General features: G+C 49.2%; 1 protein-coding gene across 4 annotated transcripts in view; it reads left to right on the top strand.

The window, feature by feature from the left end:
• The first annotated feature begins 337 nt into the window (after nucleotides 1-337).
• CSNK2A2 (casein kinase 2 alpha 2) overlaps nucleotides 338-18,482 on the top strand; it is a 44,748-nt gene continuing 26,603 nt past the window's right edge. For 2 of the 4 annotated variants that reach the window (XM_090062016.1, XM_090062015.1), the window contains exons 1-2: nucleotides 492-740; nucleotides 903-1,014. In XM_090062016.1, the coding sequence (XP_089918142.1) occupies nucleotides 637-740; nucleotides 903-1,014 (216 nt within the window). In that variant the 5' untranslated portion in view covers nucleotides 492-636. Of the gene's footprint in view, nucleotides 741-902; nucleotides 1,015-17,290; nucleotides 17,354-18,482 lie in introns of all 4 variants that reach the window. The other 2 variants (XM_090062017.1, XM_090062014.1) reach the window with 2 other exon arrangements.

The raw sequence follows: 18,482 nt of genomic DNA, 5'->3' as shown, positions 1-18,482 counted from the left end.
GGGGGCTCTACGGGCTGTAGGGCTCCAGGACTGGGGGCTCTGGGGTTGGAGGCTCACAGGACCCCAGGGTTGGAGGCTCAGAGGTCACAGGCACGCGGGGTTGGGGGGTCACGGGTCCTTAGGGTTGGCTCTGGGCTGGCGCGTGCCAGGCGCCTGCCAGGCTGGGGGCTCTGACAGACGGCGCTGATTCTTCCGACATTTTTTCTACGCTCCGCCCCCAGGGCTGAGGCGTCAGGTCCTCGGGGCGGGGCCCAGGCCGCGGCGGGACGCTGCCGGGCGCTGCGTGCGGAGGGTCCCCCGGGCCGTAGGGGTCGCTGTGGCGCCGCCCGCCGGCCGGGCCCGTCGGCGGCCGCTCCCGCCGCCGCTGCCTGGGCCGCTGCAGCCGCCGGATCAGCCCCTTTTCCGGGTTGGCTGCGCTGAGCTGCGCTCGGGCCGGCTCGGGCTGGGCTGGGCCGGGGCTGGGGCCGCCGCTGCCGGAGATCGGCCTCGGCACCGACCGCGCAGGCCCGGCCCCCTCCCCCCCGCCCGGCCGGGCTGGCCGTGCTGCTCCCAGCCGCCGCCGCCCTCCTGCGCGCCGCGCCCCGCCTCGGCAGCGCCGCCGCCCCCCTGCGCCGCCGCCCGCCGCCCGCCCCCGCCATGCCCGGCCCGGCGGCCGGCAGCAGGGCGCGGGTGTACGCCGAGGTGAACAGCGTCAAGAGCCGCGAGTACTGGGACTACGAGGCGCACGTCCCGAGCTGGGGGTAAAGCGCCGCCGCTCCCCGCAACCCGGGCGGGGGCGGGGGTGGGGGCGTCGGGCCTGAACCCGCGGGCAGGGTCCCCCCCTCTTCAGGCGGGGGCGGTGGGACGGTGCTTGTCTGTCTCGCGCGCGCTCCGGCAGTGATGTTCCTCTGTGCCTCCCGCAGCAACCAGGACGACTACCAGCTAGTCCGGAAACTCGGGCGCGGGAAGTACAGCGAGGTCTTTGAGGCCATCAACATCACCAACAACGAGCGTGTGGTGGTGAAAATCCTCAAGGTGAGTGTCCGGGGCCTGACCCAGCGGTGCTTGTGCAGTGGGGTGGCCCTCCCTGGGCCCAGACAAGAGCGGGGAGAGGGGCCTTGGGGAGGGTGATGTGGATGGGGCGGGGGGGGGAGAGCTGGGCAATGGCATCCAGCCTGCCACATGCCCTCCTCCTTTATGTCTCCGCCTTGCTCACCCTCTCCAGCCGAGAGATGCCAAATCTGTGGCCATGAACTGCGCAGCTTGCACCATGCTGTGCCATCTTGGTGCCTTCTCTCCCTTCCTGGGTAGCTGGTGTCAAAGGTGCTGGGTTGGATGGGGGCTGTGAACTCTTTGGGTTGAGTGACATGCGTCTCGGTGCATGAATGGTGTTGCCTGTGCTGCCTGTACTGTGTAAATGATTTTCTGAGGACGCTTGGCCCAGATGGCTGGAGGATGGTGCTGGCTGCCCTAACGTGAAGCCTTGGAGCAGAGACCCTGGCATTAGTCTTTAGGTGGTTGGTGTTCATCCTTCGTAGAGCCAGGCTGTCTGAGGATTAGCAGCCTGGGTTTTGGTGAGGGGTGGGGATCAAACTGCGTCTCAGATTCTGCACTTGAAAAAATGTATATTTTAGGGCAAATACCTGCTGTTTTGTGCAGAGTAAATGGAATCAACCATTGGCACAGAGGGGGACTCCTTTGGTTGTCAGCACAGTTATCTTGAGTGGTCACATCCCAATGCAGTTAGCTTGCTAAAGATGTTGTAGTGGTAAAACCATAGTAGTTAGGGTCAGTCAAGTGCTCCAGGCTGGCACATGGGGAGGAAGTTTTGGTATCACTGCAGCTTTAGATGCCCTGTGGAACCAGCAGCCAAGGCTTGTGAAGGGACCAGTAACCACTGTTGAGCAGCACTCTTCGCTTGATGAAGGTGGGATTGGTGAAATTCCAAAAATGCTTTGGGCAGCCCAGTGCCTGGAGCCTTTGTTTCCATGTCTGGCAGCATTTTTTTGCCTCTTCCCCTGACATTAGAGTTGTTGAGAGCTGGGGTGTGTATCAGCCCTGAGTACTACAACAGGGGAAGTCTGTATTTAGGAAGTGGCCTCCCAGCCGCTGTGGCTGGTGGCTAGCTGTTGTACGTGTGTTCACACAGGCCCTCTTCCTCAGAGTGGTATGTACTCAGCAGCCTGTTTGGTCACTAGGTCTGACAGAGTCCTCCAGACAGATTGGGTTGTGCCAAGTGCTTAACTAGCATTGGTGCTGCTCCTTTCCTCTAGATCAGCTGACCCACTCATATACTGAGGGGCTCTGCTTCCTCTCCCTACTTCCTCATCTCCCTATTTGACTTGCTTTGCTGTGGGTCCCAGTTTGCCTGGTAACAGTTGCTAGGTAAGTTGTGACTTTCCATCCTGCCTCTGCCTCAAGCAGTTAGTCAAGTTAAAAACTTAACTGGTGGCTCCAAATTAAGGTGGCAAAGTTATGTGACTCTTCAGTGAGTGCCAATCTGGTTTGGCACCAGGAAAGAGTCCTCGTCTTCCTCCCCCACATGGGGTGATGTTCTCTCCTGGTTTCATATTGGTTCAGTCTACTTTTGGAGCTGGAGGGTATAATTTCAGCAAGACATGAGGTGCTCCTTCTCCCCAGGGCCTGACTGTACTGTCACAGCTATGCTGCCAGTGCCTGCTGGCTGTGGAAGGGAGAGAATGAACAGTTCCAGACTTGGGCCTGTTGTGCTGCTTGCTCTGTTCACATTAACATGTTAACCCAAATTCTTGCAAGTCACAGGCTAAAATTGGAAGGTACTGGGAAATAAAGGTGCACATTCTTCAAGGTAGAAATTGGGTCAGTAGGAGCAAGCCTTGCATCACCATGTTGGGTGTAATGTTAAAAAAAAAAAAATCCTAGCTTGTGGAAAGAATGTCACCATCCGAGAGAGAATTCTCTTTAACATTTGTAATTAAATCTATTTTCTATTCTTTAGTTTTAGCACATGCAATGTATTTTACTGGTCCTTTGTATTCAACATGGGAAGTGGAAACCTAAGCCAGAATGTGATGAGTTTTGTGTGTGGTTCAAGCTGAGCTGATAGAGGGAGGGAAATGCATGGTTATGGATACATGTGTTTTGTACCTTAGTCTTAGGTAACAGTTCCTGAAGTGGGAACCCAATTGTACTCACAAAACAAGTTTTAATGCCAGTTGCCTTGCATCTTTCTTTGGGGTCCATGGCTAAGATAGCATACAACCTGGAACAGTGCTTAGGTTAGCTGTTCAACTTTTTTCTCTCTTTCTGTTCGGTTCAATGCTTGTCTTATGCTTATTTAGTGCAAGATGGTGTGTTGTAGAGATTTTTTTTTCTTTTATAAACTGTTCTTCTGTGGCTCTCATCATTGTACTTCAGCTCCCCACAGTACCCCTCTGAGGTCAGGAAGTACTATCACCATTTCACAGACACAGAACTGAACCACGGAGACTTCCTGTGTGACTTCTGGCAAGTCAGCCTGTGTAGAATCAAGAATACAGCTTCAGTCTACTAGGTCCCAGTCCTACTGCCTTGTCTATATACTTCATTCTGCCCTTTCCAGCTGGCTCATGGCTCATTTGCTGCATTGCCATGCAAGTTTTTTTGGCAGCCAAGGTCAGGGAGCTAAGGGCTTTAGCTTTGTTTCAGGCCACACTCTAGAGCTGATATGATGAATCAGGCAGGATGTTCTGGGCTCTCTACAATTTCAGTACAAAGTCTTGTCTCGTTCATTGTTTATCCTGTGCTTTACATGAGGCAGAAAAATAGTGATCATGTGTTTCAGTATTGTCATAATATATCTGCATGAGAGAGTAGGCAACTTAAGTAAGAAAGTGACAAAGTTAGCGTGCTTCACTTTGTAACCTTTATGCTCTTCATGTGATTTTGTATGAAGTGTGTGTGTGTGTGTGTATTTAGAGGCAAATGAAAATGAATTCTTCCACATACCACTGAGTACACCACTCAGCATTCTGTTTCTGTGTAGCCAACACATGTAATCGGTGAGACTGGAGTCTTTGCCTCATCTTTTGCCCAGAAACCATATTCTACAGTCCTTCATCAGTTACAGAAAGGGCCAGTTCCTTAGCTCTGTCGTGGTCCACTGGTGCAAAGGACTTCTTCCATGTGCTTTAAGCAGGCACTGCCTATGAACCAGACAGCTGAGGATATTCCGTGTTCGGTGACTTGGACAAGGGAGTGAAGTGTACTCTGTCCAAGTTTGCAGATGATACAAAACTGTGGGGAGCAGTGGACGCACCGGAGGGCAGGGAACAACTACAGGCAGACCTGGACAGGTTGGACAAATGGGCAGAAAACAACAGAATGTGATTTAACAAGGAGAAATGCAAAGTGCTGCACTGAGGGAGGAAAAATGTCCAGCACACCTACTGCCTAGGAAATGACCTGCTCGGCAGCACGGAAGTGGAAAGGGATCTCGGAGTCCTAGTGGACTCCAAGATTAACATGAGTCATCAGTGACAAAGTCATCAGCAGATGTATGACAAACAGAGGCAAGGAGGTGGTGATACTTCCCCTGTATCGGGCACTGGTCAGACTGTAGTTGGAATACTGTGTGCAGTTTTGGGCACCACACTTTCAGAGGGATGTGGATAACCTGGCGAGGGTCCACAGAAGGGCCACTCGTACAGTTAAGGGCTTGCAGGCCAAGTCCTATGAGGAGGGACTAGGGCACCTGGACCTCTTCAGCCTCCGCAAGAGAAGGTTGAGAAGCGACGTTGTGGTTGCCTATAAATTCATCATGGGGGCACAGAAGGGAATTGGTGAGGCTCTACTCACCAAGGCGCCCCTGGGGGTTACAAGAAATAATGGCCATAATTTAGCAGAGAGCAGATTTAGATTGGACATTAGGAGGAACTTCTTCACAATTAGAGTGGCCAAGATCTAGAATGGGCTCCCAAGAGAAGTGGTCCTCTCCCCTACCCTGGGGAGTCTTCAAGAGGAGGTTAGATAGGGATCTGTCTGGGGTCATCTGAACCCAGCACACATTCCTGCCTATGCAGGGGGTCGGATTCGATGATCTTTCATCAGTCCCATTGGACGCCCATGCCCACTACGGGACAGGGAGTTCTGGGTGAGGGAGATTCCCTGCCCTGCATTAATGCTGAGCTCATGAAGGAACACCTTGAGAGGCTGGATACCTTCAAGTCAGCTGGCCCTGAAAATCTACACCCCAGGGTACTCAAGGAGCTGGCAAGCATTGTAGCCCAGCCTCTGGCATGGATCTTTGAAAGCTCTTAGTGCTCTGGTGCAGTGCCCAAAGACTGGAAGAAGGCCAATGTGGTGCTGATCTTAAGGAAGGGAGGAAAGTGGATCTGGCTAATTATAGACCCATCAGCCTGACTTCTATCCCGGGGAAGGTCTTAGAAAAGTTTATTAAAGAGGCCATCCTAAATGGACTAGCCGATGCCAACATCGTGAGGTTAGCCAGCATGGGTTTGTTTTGGGTAGGTCTTGCTTGACCAATCTCATTTCCTTCTGCAACCAGGTGACCTATCACCTGGACAAGGGAGAAGAGATTGATGTCATATATCTTGACTTCAAAAAGCCTTCAATCTGGTATCCCATGATCACCTCTTGGCGAAATTGGCCAATTGTGGCCTTGGGTCCACCCCAATCCGCTGGCTGGGAAATTGGCTCCGTGGTTGGACCCAGAGGGTGGTGGTTGACAGAAGTCAGTTTATCATGGTGCCCTGTGTCCAGTGGGTTCCCCCAAGGCTCTGTCCTTGGACCCATATTGTTCAACATCTTCATTAATTATGTGTACATTGGAGTCAGAAGTGGACTGGCCAAGTTTGCTGATGACACCAAACTCTGGGGCAGAGCATCCACACCTGAAGACAGGCGGGTGATCCAGGCTGACCTGGACAGGCTCAGCTAATGGGCAGACGAGAACCTGATGGTGTTTGACACTGAAAAATGCAAGGTTTTCCTTATAGGCTCGGCAGTGCTACGCTGGCTAGTACTACAGAAGAAAGAGACTTGGGGGTCGTCGTTGGCCACAAGATGAACATGAGCCTGTAATGTGATGCTGCGGCTAGTGAAGCGACCAAAATGCTGGCTTGCATTCATAGATGCTTCTCAAGCAAATCCCAGGACATCGTTCTCTCCTTGTATTCAGCATTGGTGAGGCCGCAGCTGGAGTATTGCATCTGGTTTTGGGCTCTACAATTCAAAAAGGATGTGAAGAAGCTTGAGAGAGTCCAGAGAAGAGCCATGCGCGTGATCAGAGGTCAGGAAAACAGACCTTATGATGACAGGCTGAGAGCCATAGGATTCTTTAGCCTGGAAAAGCACAGGCTCGGGTGACCTGATGGCCACCTATAAGTTTATCAAGGGTGATCACCAGAATCTGGGGTAACGTTTGTTCACCAGAGTGCCCCAAGGGATGATGAGGTGGAACAGTCATAAACTACTGCAAGACCGTTTCAGGCTGGACATAAGGAAGAATTTCTTTACTGTCCAAGCCCCCAAGGTCTGGAATAGCCTGCCATCGGGGGTGGTTTAAGCACCTGCATTGAACACCTTCAAGAGCAAATTAGATGCTTATCTTGCTGGGATACTATGACCCCAGCTGACTCCCTGCCCTTCAAGCAGGGGGCTGGACCCGATGATCTTCCAATGTCCCTTCCAGCCCTCATGTCTATGAAAAATCTATGAAATCTATGACCTATTGAGGTCCCTTCCGACCCTAACGTCTATGAATCTGTTATGGAGCAGTCCTTTTGGATGATGTCTTTTACTCTCAGCCTCTCTTAATATCATTTCCTTATTCTAAAGTATGTGTTCAAAACATGATTGTGCTTCTGTAAGCTTGGGAAGGGGTCATGACCAGCTGAAATAAGTTTGAGAATGTGCAAAGAGGGCCTTGAGCATCTTTGTCTTCCACTCAGGTCCTTCAACAAATACAGCTCAAGTGGACCAAGGATGAGACCTGGAAAACACCCCTGCACATCCAAGGGACTCTCAAGAGGTCATCTGTTCATTGGCAGTGGATTATATAAATGCACATACACTATTAGTGTAACATTAGATTTGATGTAACCCAGTGCAAATAGCTAAAGTGTGATTTCTGTATGCTTCTAATTCAACCAAATCAGATTAAATCGTTGTTAAACCAGGGAAAGGCACATATGTGGCCTGAATGCTGTATCTCTGCCAAACTTCAAGTCTCCATCACCCGCTGCTGAGGTGCTAAAGCTATTCAAAAATAGTTTGCCATCATGTTTTCTTAAGAGGAAAAACAAGTTCTCAGTTCTCAGGCTCCTTGCATGCTTCTTGGCTGATACTTCCAGGATAGAGAAAGTGCTCTCAGAGTTGAAAAGAAGCAGAATAAATTGCTGCCCAAAAGGATAAAATTTTGAGAAAATTATAAGTAACCAAAAGATGACTCATGCTGTGGACACTTAAGCTCTGCCTCTGGTTAAAAGTACCATGCAGGGTGACCTATCATACAGTTTCATTTGCTATAGCATTGGGGTGGTCAACCTTTACAAATTAAACCTTATGCTCTCCCCAGGTACCACTCCAGTCCTCTTCCCTTGTCTGATTTGCTGCTCTGCTTTCTGCTCCATATTTTCTGTCATTATGCTTCCTGCCCCCTCCTTGATCTACTCACGCCATACACGCATACTGCCAATACCACTCCTGGCACTCATGTTGTAGAATGGCTACCCTATGCTATAAGAACATAGGACTGGAAGGAACCTCTGCATTTGCAGGTGACCTATACTTCAAGAGTCCACAAAGATGTCTACTCTAATCCCTTGCATAAATGGTAGTGTAAAATGGTGTTGCATCTGTGAAATTATGCAAGTTAAGGACTTAAGGTGCTCTGCCTGGCTTGTTCTGGTCAGACCTGATGAAGAATGTCTTACTTTCAGAAGCTTTCCTGACTATTCCAGCTACACAGTTAGTCCAATAAATATATCACTAAAAAAATCTTTGCCCTTTCATATATTGAAGAGATGGGGAAAAACCCCCTAAGGAACAGCCATAGGAAAAGAGTGGCAGTACATGGATGAGCTCTCAATGCCTTGCCATCTTTTAAGTTAAAATGTGCCCAGACAACCCCAAGAAGAAACTTTAGGGTCACATTAGAGGAAAGTTTAAAAAACAAAAAAACAAAAAATCCACAGTCCATGCCAGTCTGACCTGGAGAAAAAATCTTTCTTGACTCCAAACTGGCAGTTGCTTTGGCCCTGCACTTATGAGCCAGACAGGCACCTGCAAAGTTTTATGGGTAGTAGATGTACATTTCTCTTTCATTTGCCACCTGTTCTTTGTTGTGCCAGTTGTCTTTGAGGTTAGTGTCTGCTCAAGGCAGTGCTTTTAGTGTAGATACATTCAGCCCCTTTCAGGATTCTTCTTGCTTCTCTTTTTGTGTGTGCATTTTTTTGGGTATGTATCGGGTGCTTGTAGGCAAGAGAGAAGTTTCCTTCCCTGAGGTGCTTGGCATTTTGAATAGGTGATGCACGTATGAAGGATAGGGAAGGCACACTGTAGAAGGCCAAGTGGTGAAGAGAAGTCTGTGTTTCTGTTGGCAATGAAGCTGTCCCCTTTCTCATGTTGGTGCTTTCAGCCCATGCCAAGCCCACAAATTGGTGCTTTAGCTCCAGTGTCCAGCTGAAGTGTGATATTTGTCTCCTTCCTACATAAGAGTTACTAATGCAGACTGGCCTATATACCAGGTAGCTGTTTAACTAATGGGTACTACATATCATGGCTGGAACATCCTTTTAGTAGCTTGAATGCATCATCTTTTCCAGCCTAATTTTGTTAGTTCCATGGTTTTATTGGATTTCCTACAGTCTGTGCTATTGGTTTTTTGTTTAGTTTTTTTAAGTAGGCTAGAAATGTTATAGTAATTTGAAATAACAGTGTGTTAAGAAGGGCTGTAAATTACTTTTCATATTAGCATGAAGAAAAGGCTTTAGAGAACTAGGATCAGGTATCACTGGTTCCTCCTAGCTGGATTGTTCACTGTTACCATTTCTATTCAAAAAGCTGAAATTGAACCCAAGAAATCTGTGAGCTGTGCTCTACTTCTGCAGCTTTGGTTTTTTGAATAAGTACTTGTCACTGCCACTTCCTCTTTCTGACTTGATATTGAAACCAATTCTCCTTCTGATGCAGGATCATATAGGCACGTGGGATGGGACAAGAATGCTGGTTTAAACTGAAAGGTCATTGATGCGTAGTTGGGAAATTGAGGTACGCAGGCTGGAGAGCAAGCCACACTGCTAGCTTGGTATGGTTTGAAGCTTGTTCTGTGGCTTTAAATCAAGCCCACAACTGAAAGATGCTACTGATTACATATTTATGGCAAAACATAGTTCACTGTAACTGGTGCGTTAGTCTGAGAGAGTGCATGTTACAAATGTGCTTGTGAGATGGGGTGTAATATATGTTCACGTAGGCACTTGCCTGAATCTTAGTAAGTTCTGCTAAGCTCACCCTGTAGACTAGTACGGAAGATCCAGGTTTGGGTGTTGGTTTTTATTTTCAGATATCATCCCTTTTAGAGTCCTGCCCATTCATCCTCCAGCTGACTGGAGGAATAAGATCAATGGGCAGTCTTAAAGAAAGAGGGAAATTGTAACAGGAAGAAAAGAATTAATTCTTGAAGCATTTCTCTTTGACCATAACTTATTAAAAGAGAAAAACATTTAAGCATTTTCAAAAGTGTTTGTTTTCCTGACCTGCTTTTTCAGAAAAACATCTTTTGTAAGAGAGCCAAGGGACTAATTCACAAATTACTGTAAAAACAAATGGGCACTTTTGTAACTCCTTTAATAAAGGTTATTATCCTGAAGTCAGTTTCCCAGTTGAGCAATCCGTGATGTGCTTTAGTAGGTTGGTCATAGCAGTGCCTTTGGTAACTTTTGCTAGAAATAAAATGGCCCACTTTTCTATGGATCCTAGAAAAATCCATCTCTGGGGCTGAACTTTACGCATCATGATTTGCTTACTGATTCACTAGAACAGTTATAGCAGCTGCTTATAGCCAGGGTTCAATGAATAAAGAATAATCAGGGTTTTTTAATTGAAAATACTAGGTTGCAACTTTGTGCATTGAGTGCATTAATGCTAATTATACATACAATCTTTGACTTGTGTAACAAGAAAAATGTTAAATGCCCGCACGTGGCATTTGTTCCTGAAAAGTGTTTGCTTCTGGTGGTATGGTTTCACTTGTGTAGGTTTATACTTTGTCATGATAGTTTAGCATCTGGTTTTGTTGGTTTCTGTGTCTCAAAGTGCTTCTACTGAATTTAGTAAACAGTCACACACTTTATATTTTTCTCACTAACCAGTAGAATATGTATCTTCTGGTACAATACCTATGAAACATGGGACTTATACCACAAAGTTGTATCAGTGTAACTATTCTTCTCCTGTTAGAATAGTACAACCATGTCCCATCATGGTCACAGTAAAACTACCACCCATGTGCTATATACATATACAGCTTCTCTGGTATGGGAAGTGTGGTAATACCAGGACAAAGCACCTTAATAATGGTATGGCTGTGTCAATGATAGAGTAATGGTATAACTTAGGGTTTAAAAAAATAATCATTCACAAGTAAAACTTGCAACCTTAGCTGTGAAATGCACTACATATGCATGGAAGCATCTGATATTTTAGTAGTGTAAGTGGGGCTTGCATGTGCTTTATATAGTGACTGTGCCATCAAGGTACCAAATGTCCTGACTCTGTCAGACCTTTGGATTCTGTCTCAGCGGTCTAAAGTGGGAATGGAAGGCCTGGGCAGTCTCCTCCTTCATACTCCTGCCCACGTATCGAAGGTCCTGGTGCCTCTCATGCATACACCATGATCCAGAAGGATCTGTGGTTGCCTGCTAATGAGTTCTCAGCACTAACTAGTGCATGGTAGTGAAAGGGTGATATACAGATGTACAAGCTTATAGGAGAAAACTGTGTGCTGAATTTGAGACACAGAGGACTTCATGTATATGAGAGGGAGAAGAGATTACACTGGTGGCCTTAATTCTGTCATCTTCAGATTCTTCAGCATTTAAACATGCTGCCCTTCTATTCCCTTAAAGTAGGACTTAGTGAAACTTTCTAGGTGATTTCTTCAGGGGAGAGGTTTGGAAATAATAACTGAAGATTATAGAACTCTGTGTATAACATGTTCTGTTTGGGTAGATGTTGCCAAAATGCCTCGTCTCAACTATTATGCAAGGTACCAAAGAGAAAGCCCCTGTCTCTGACTATTGTTAATAGTGCCCAGGAGAGGAAGCTCATCTCCTTACTGTGGAACTGCCAAAGAATGCAAGAGCATGGCTTCCCCCCTGAGCTCTTTAGCAGGTTAGCTGCCATGGAAACTCCTGGCTGTTGGGGAGAGGCCCGCTAATGTTCACAGGGCACTTCTGAGCCTTTTCCTCTTGTCTGTGCACAGCTTTGAAAGTTATATAGCTGACTTAACCATTCACGTACTCCTAAGCCATACTTCATGGCTCTATGTCTCTACATAGTATGCAATTTTGAAATGGTTCTAACTCACTCCAATCAAAACCTGGTTTCCCTAGTGCAGTCCAGCTTATTTTTTTTCTAAATGACAACTATTACCCTGTCAGATTGCAGTGTCTGCCCACAGGCATTTCATTTACAAGGACTTTAAGTCACTCTCCTTGATTTCAAAAGTTGCTGAATCTTTTTCTCACATTTTGAAAAGAAGAGGAGGGAAAACAAAAAGTTCTCATTTGCAGCCAGAGACAAAGCCTGGAAATTTCTGGTTGAAGGTTTAGGTTGGAGGAAGCATAGTAGCTCCAACGAAGGGCTGATAGAATGAGTGTGGTGTAACAGAAAAATGGAGTTTCAAGTCTGTTCTCCTTAGCCTAGGTAGTCTTTTGTGGTTGTGGGCTGGAATTCATAGATTTCATAGACATTAGGGCTGGAAGGGACCTCGAGAGATCATCGAGTCCGGCCCCCTGCCCAAAGAAAGTCAGCTGGGGTCATAGGATCCCAGCAAGATAAGCATCCAATTTACTCTTGAAGGTGTTCAGTGTAGGTGCTTGAACCACCTCCGCTGGCAGACTGTTCCAGACCTTGGGGGCTCGGACAGTAAAGAAATTCTTCCTTATGTCCAGCCTGAAACGGTCTTGCAGGAGTTTGTGACCGTTCAACCTCGTCATCCCTTGGGGCGCTCTGGTGAACAAACGTTCCCCCAGATCCTGGTGGTCACCCCTGATAAACTTATAGGTGGCCATCAGATCACCCCTGAGCCTGCGATTTTCCAGGCTAAAGAGTCCCATGTCTCTCAGCCTGTCATCGTAAGATCTGTTTTCCAGACCTCTGATCATGCGCGTGGCTCTCCTCTGGACTCTCTCAAGCTTCTCCACATCCTTTTTGAATTGTGGAGCCCAAAACTGGACGCAGCACTCCAGCTGCGGCCTCACCAAGGCCGAGTACAAGGGGAGAATGACGTCCCAGGATTTGCTCGAGAAGCATCTATGGATGCACGCCAGCATTTTGGTCGCTTTACTAGCCGCAGCATCGCATTGGGGGCTCATGTTCATCTTGTGGTCAATGAAGACCCCCAAGTCTTTTTCTTCTGTAGTGCTATCCAACGTAGCACTGCCGAGCCTATAAGGGTGGTGCAGGTTTTTCCTCCCAAGGTGGAGAACCTTGCATTTATCGGTGTTAAACACCATCAGGTTCTCGTCTGCCCATTTGCTGAGCTTGTCCAGGTCAGCCTGGATCACCCGCCTATCTTCTGGCGTGGATGCTTTGCCCCAAAGTTTGGTGTCATCGGCGAACTTGGCCAGTCCACTCCTGACTCCAGTGTCCACATCGTTAATGAAGATGTTGAACAGTATGGGTCCCAGGACAGAGCCTTGAGGGACCCCACTGGTCACAGGGCACCATGATGAGTGACTGCCATCAATCACAACCCTCTGGGTCTGACCACGAAGCCAATTTCCCAGCCAGCGGATCGTGGTGGAGCCAAGGCCACAACTGGGCAGTTTGGCCAAGAGGTGATCATGGGATACCAGATCAAAAGCTTTTTTGAAGTCAAGATATATGACATCAATCTCTTCTCCCTTGTCCAGGTGATAGGTCACCTGGTCATAGAAGGAAATGAGATTGGTCAAACAAGACCTACCCGCAACAAACCCGTGCTGGCTGTCCCTTAGAATGTTAGCCTGGGCCAGTCCCTCAAGGATGGCCTCCTTAATAAACTTTTCTAAGATCTTCCCCAGGGTAGAAGTCAGGCTAATGGGCCTGTAGTTAGCCGGATCCACTCTCCTCCCTTTCTTGAAGATCGGCACCACATTGGCCTTCTTCCAGTCTTCGGGCACTACACCAGAGCGCCAGGAGTTTTCAAAGATCTGTGCCAGAGTCTGGGCTATGACGCTCGCCAGCTCCTTGAGTACCTTGGGGTGCAGGTTGTCAGGGCCGGCTGACTTGAAGGTATCCAGCTTCTCAAGGTGTTCCTTCACAAGGTCAGCATTGATGGAGGGTAGGAGATTCCCCTCACCCAGATTTCCCTGTCCCATAGCAGGCATGGGCATCCCGTGTGACTGATGAAAGACTGACGCAAAGTACCTATTTAATAGGTTGGCTTTTTCCTGGGCGTCAGTTGTCAGTTGCCCCATCTGGTTTAGCAGGGGTCCAACATTGCCCTTGCTTTTCCTCCGGCTCCCCACATATCTGAAAAAGGACTTTTTGTTGTCCTTGATGCTTGAAGCTAGTTGGAGTTCAGTTGCAGCCTTGGCTTTCCTGGTTTGGTCCCTGCAGGACCGGACCAGCGCAGAGTAATCCTCCTTGGAGGTGAATCCCATCCTCCATCCTTTGTAGGCTTTCCTTTTTAGCCACAGTAGGTCCGCTAGGTCTCTGGAGAGCCAGGGGGGCTGCTGTGCCTTCTTGCTGCCTTTCCTCCATGTTGGAATAGATTTAGCTTGTGCACTGAGGATCGCTTCCTTGAGAAGCAACCACTCTTCTTGAACTCCCATCTCCCTGGGGTCATGGTCCCTGAGGGCCTGACCGACTAGCCTCTTGAGCTTGTCAAAGTCGGCTTTTCTGAAGTCAAGGACTTCTGTGTTGCTGACTGACTTGCCAGCTTTACGGTGGATGGTGAAGGTGATCAGCTCGTGGTCGCTGTCACCCAACTTCCCATCAATCACTAGGTCGCTGATTAGGTCATCCCCCGTAGCCAGTACCAGGTCAAGCAGCGCTTTGCCTCTCATTGGCCCATAGACTTCTTGAGTCAGGTAGAGGTCATCCATGCATGAGAGAAAGCTTTGTGCCTGCTCAGATTTAGCTGAGTGATCTCTCCCCTGGGGAGGAGGCTCTTCTCAGCCAGGCTGGCTGACCTGCTCCACCGGGCTTTAAACTAAGCCCGCTGGGGGTGGGGGGACTACTGCCCCTGCTGGCCCGCTGAAAGGCCCTTGCAAAGCCAGCGGACCAAGGCACTTAAGGGAGCCCACCCCTGCCCCAGCCCTGGCACAATCTGTGGACAAGGCAAGAGCCCCCAAGGGCACACTTGCCTGCCTGTACACTAATGCCAGGAGCCTGGGCAACAAGCAGGACGAGCTCGTCCTCCTGCTCAGTGCAAAGAAATATGATGTCATTGGGATAACAGAGACCTGGTGGGACTCCACCCATGACTGGACCACGGGTATAGAGGGCTGTACCCTATACAGGAGGGATCGTGTTGACAAAAGGGGCGGGGGTGTAGCTCTCTATGTGAAGGAAAGCTACATGTCCCTGCAAGCTGATGTTGGCGACCGGCATGGACAGCTAGAGACCCTCTGGGTAAAAATTCGTGGGGAATTCGGCACAGGGGACACAGCGATGGGAGTCTACTACAGACCTCCCACTCAAAGTCCCGAGCTTGACCAGGAGTTCGCCCAGGAACTGACTGAGGCCGCTTGCTCCAGGACCTTGGTTGTCATGGGTGACTTCAATTACCCGGACATCTCGTGGGAAGATCACTTAGCTAAATGACACAGCTGGTGAATGACACAGCTTGGGTCAGAGGTGTGTGATTGGGTGGGTGCTAGGACCCAACCCTGCTTCTTCCGGTATCAACACAGGACTGACCAGCTGCCATTGCTGCTTCTCTCCACCATGGCTTGAGGAGAGCTTCTGTCACTGAAGCGCCCCACCTGGGCCAGATCAAATAGCTCTGCAGACCAGATCTGGCTCTGCAGGCCATAGATTGCTGATCCATGGCCTGCTTCACCAAGTGCACACTTCATCAGCCTGTATATCACTTTAGCATGCCAGTAAAACAGAGGCAGGGAATTATTTTGGCTGGAGGGCGGCTTAATGAATTTTGGTGAGCTCTTGACAGCCACATGGGTAGCTTTGCCCCTTGATAGGTGTCCCATCCTTTAGTCACTATCTTGGGACCAGGAGCCCTGCCCTCTAACCTCTGACTTTTGCAACCAGAAGTCCCTCCCCTTCCCCCTGGAAGTACTCGTTTCAGCAAGGGGGTTGCCATTTTGGAACCAGAAAAAACCAAATTATAATCTGAAAATAAAACATCTACTACAATATACATTAATTTGACTTAAAAAAATATTTCTGTCCTGATTTACATATGCTTGCATAGTGTACATAGGGGTGACTGCATAATAGCTTAAAATGAAGTCTTACCTTTGTATATTGTATGTGGGGAGGTGTGGGTGGTTTGGGTACAGGGTTTGTGGGGGGGTATGCAGGGTGTGGGGAAGGGTGTGGAGGGGTGGATAGGCAGAGGGGATGGGGATGTAGTTTGGAGGCGTGGATAGGTGTGGTGGGGTGTGTGTGTGTGTGTGTGTGTGTGTGTGTGTGTGTGTGTGTGTGTATGTGGGGTTAGGGAGCATGTGGGTGTGTGTGTAGTCTTAGTCTTACTCACCAGCCTGTGCAGGGCTTAGCTCACTTGCTGTAGCCCCAGCTTCTCAGTCTCAGCCTGTCTTCTCTGGTCATATCTGGCTCAACCTGCTCTGCCCTTTGTCTCAGCCCACCCCTGTCTCCCTCATGAGGTATGAGGGCTGGCCTTTTAAGCTGTAATACTGGCCCTGGTCCTGGGGCACCCACCTGCCACTCCACCCCACCGCCCACTGCTTCGGCAACTTGCTGTTCCCAAGTTGGCTCCTGCTGTGCTGTGAGGTCCTGGCCGTGCAGTCGGGAACCGTGTGGTGCAGGAGTGGGCTGGACTGGCTCCTGCTTTGCCAGGAGGGAGAGGCAGGAAATCGGCCCAGCTCCATAGAGACCCTGCCAGCCTAGGCTTCATGCTCCTGCTGCCCCTCCCTGGGGTGGCCCCTGCACTCCAGCCCACCCGCTCACTGTTATTACCCAGCCCCACTCCTGCCTGCTGCTGCCGCCACCGCCGTTTCCACACCTTCCTGCTGCTTCTCCCCTCCTCCCTGGCACTCTCCAACTTTGCACTCTCTGGTGGAGGGAGGTGGGAAACAGCCACAGGGGTAGCCAGGCCAAAAGCCTCTGCTAAGCAGAGGCTTCCAGTTGGGGTTGGGGAGGTGGGACTGGTGGAGCTGGTTGAGCCTTGCTGCGACTGCCACTGGGTCCTGCCATGGGCTTCTCCTGGGTCTTGCTGGCACCTAGTCAGTTTAGATAGGCAGCCAGGGACAAATAATAATTTTACAAATTTTTAGGGGCTCTGCAGGCCAGATAGAATGGCCTTGTCGGCCGAATCCATCCCGTGGGCCGTATTTTGCCCACCCCTGGAATAAAGGTATCACTTCAGGTCCCCAACTAGGTCTGCATATCACATCATATGCAATAGGAGAGTTCTTGTAAAGTGCTGAGGCTTCAGCAGTGGCCAGGCTTAATGCACTTGTTAAGGGTGGAGCAGCAACATAGTTACTTAAAATTACATAGAACATAGCTTGTCTGCTTCTCTGTGCAGGCAGACAAGCCTGGTAACTAAATTATGTGCTTTTTAATTCCATCTTGGCCTCCTGATGATGATGAAGTCATGTGAACAAAGCTGGAATGGTTTATATAGTTAGCTTGAAATAGATGGAATTATAGTCTCATAATGAAACATTTTCCTATTAGATAAAAAAACAAAAACAAAAAACACCAAACTTCACTGATTTGCAGGTGATAGCTCCTTGCTCTCCTCCCCTGCCTGCCCTTACATTCTACAATTGCTTTTCCCAAAATTGCAGTTAGAGGTGCACTGATACATTGGTCCGATATCGGATTGGCACCGATACATAGGAAATTTTCTGTATTGGAAATTGGCCTGATGCGGCCAATAATTTGTCCAGTAAATGTCCATGTGTGTGCACAGCTGCAGCATAGCACGTGTGCAATGAGGAGCAGAGACGGCAGTGTGGAGTGCTGCGTGCAACTGGTAAGTCCTGTGGAAGGGGAAGGGGAGGGGGAAGTGGCATGGGGTGAGGGGGCAGATCAAGGCCCCTGCAGTGAGGGAGGGTGTGGGTTTGGGGCTGGCCAGTAGGGCGGGGGTGGGTGCAAGAAATGTGGCGGGGGAAAGCAGCTTCCATCTCTGTGTGTGGCTTGTCTGGTGCTTGTTTGGCAGCCCTTGCTGTTCATCCAGGAGGGCATGGGGAGGGAGAGGAGGGGCATGTGCCCCTGGATCTGTGTGGGGCAGGCTGGGGCTGGATGTATCCAGGGGCACATGCCTCCTCCCCCCATGCCCTCCTGGATGAACAGCGAAAGCCGCCAGATGAGCAGTGGAGAAGCTCCATGCAGCAGCAAGAGCTGTCCCCCAGACAAGCTGTGTCTCTGTCCTGCACCTGCCCCAGCCCCAGCCCCAGCCCCAGCCTGCAGCTGAAGCCTGCCCTCCACCCCCCAGATGAGCCTCTTGCAGCTCTGTCCCACACCTCTCCCTGCCCCAGCTGGTCAGCCTCAGTCCCATTCCCTCCCTCACTACAGGGGCCTTGATCTGTGCCCCCCCCCCTTCCTTCCCCTTCCACCACACCAGACTTACCAGCTGGACACAGGTCTTTCAGCTGAAGAGCTGCTTATCAGAAATTGGATTGGTATCAGCCGATATGCCTCCCCAAAAATATCTGCTGGTGCACCCCTAATTGCATTGGGGTATCACTCTTGCATCCTTTCCTGAATGTTTCAAGGTGATGACACTGACAAAGATTGACTGGCTGCTGTAATTAATGGACAAAAATGCAAAAGGCCTTATTCTTATGGGAACAGCAGCTACTGTTGTTTGTGAGGGTTTGTTTTCTGGGCTTTGTAGGGAAACACTTGTTGATACCTTTCTGGAACATTCATCTTTCAGGCTGAAAACTTAATCTTGACCTCTGCTAGAATGTGGCTTTTTTGGAAATTTTTGAGTCAGACTTTCTCCATTATATAAAATCTGCACAGCTATAAGGTTTGCTTGCTTTTAACCTCTCTATTGCTGAAAGGGCAAAGGGAGAAAGATTTCATCTGACATGAAGGTAAGAATCCTTACCAAGGGATAGTGCCACTGGAGTGTTCCAGTGCAAATGGGTTACACT

The sequence above is a fragment of the Crocodylus siamensis genome, chromosome 9 (genome assembly GCF_052110815.1).
Source record: "Crocodylus siamensis isolate JL-2025a chromosome 9, ASM5211081v1, whole genome shotgun sequence".
NCBI lineage: Eukaryota > Metazoa > Chordata > Crocodylia > Crocodylidae > Crocodylus > Crocodylus siamensis.
This window is presented reverse-complemented; position numbering and strand designations above follow the sequence as displayed.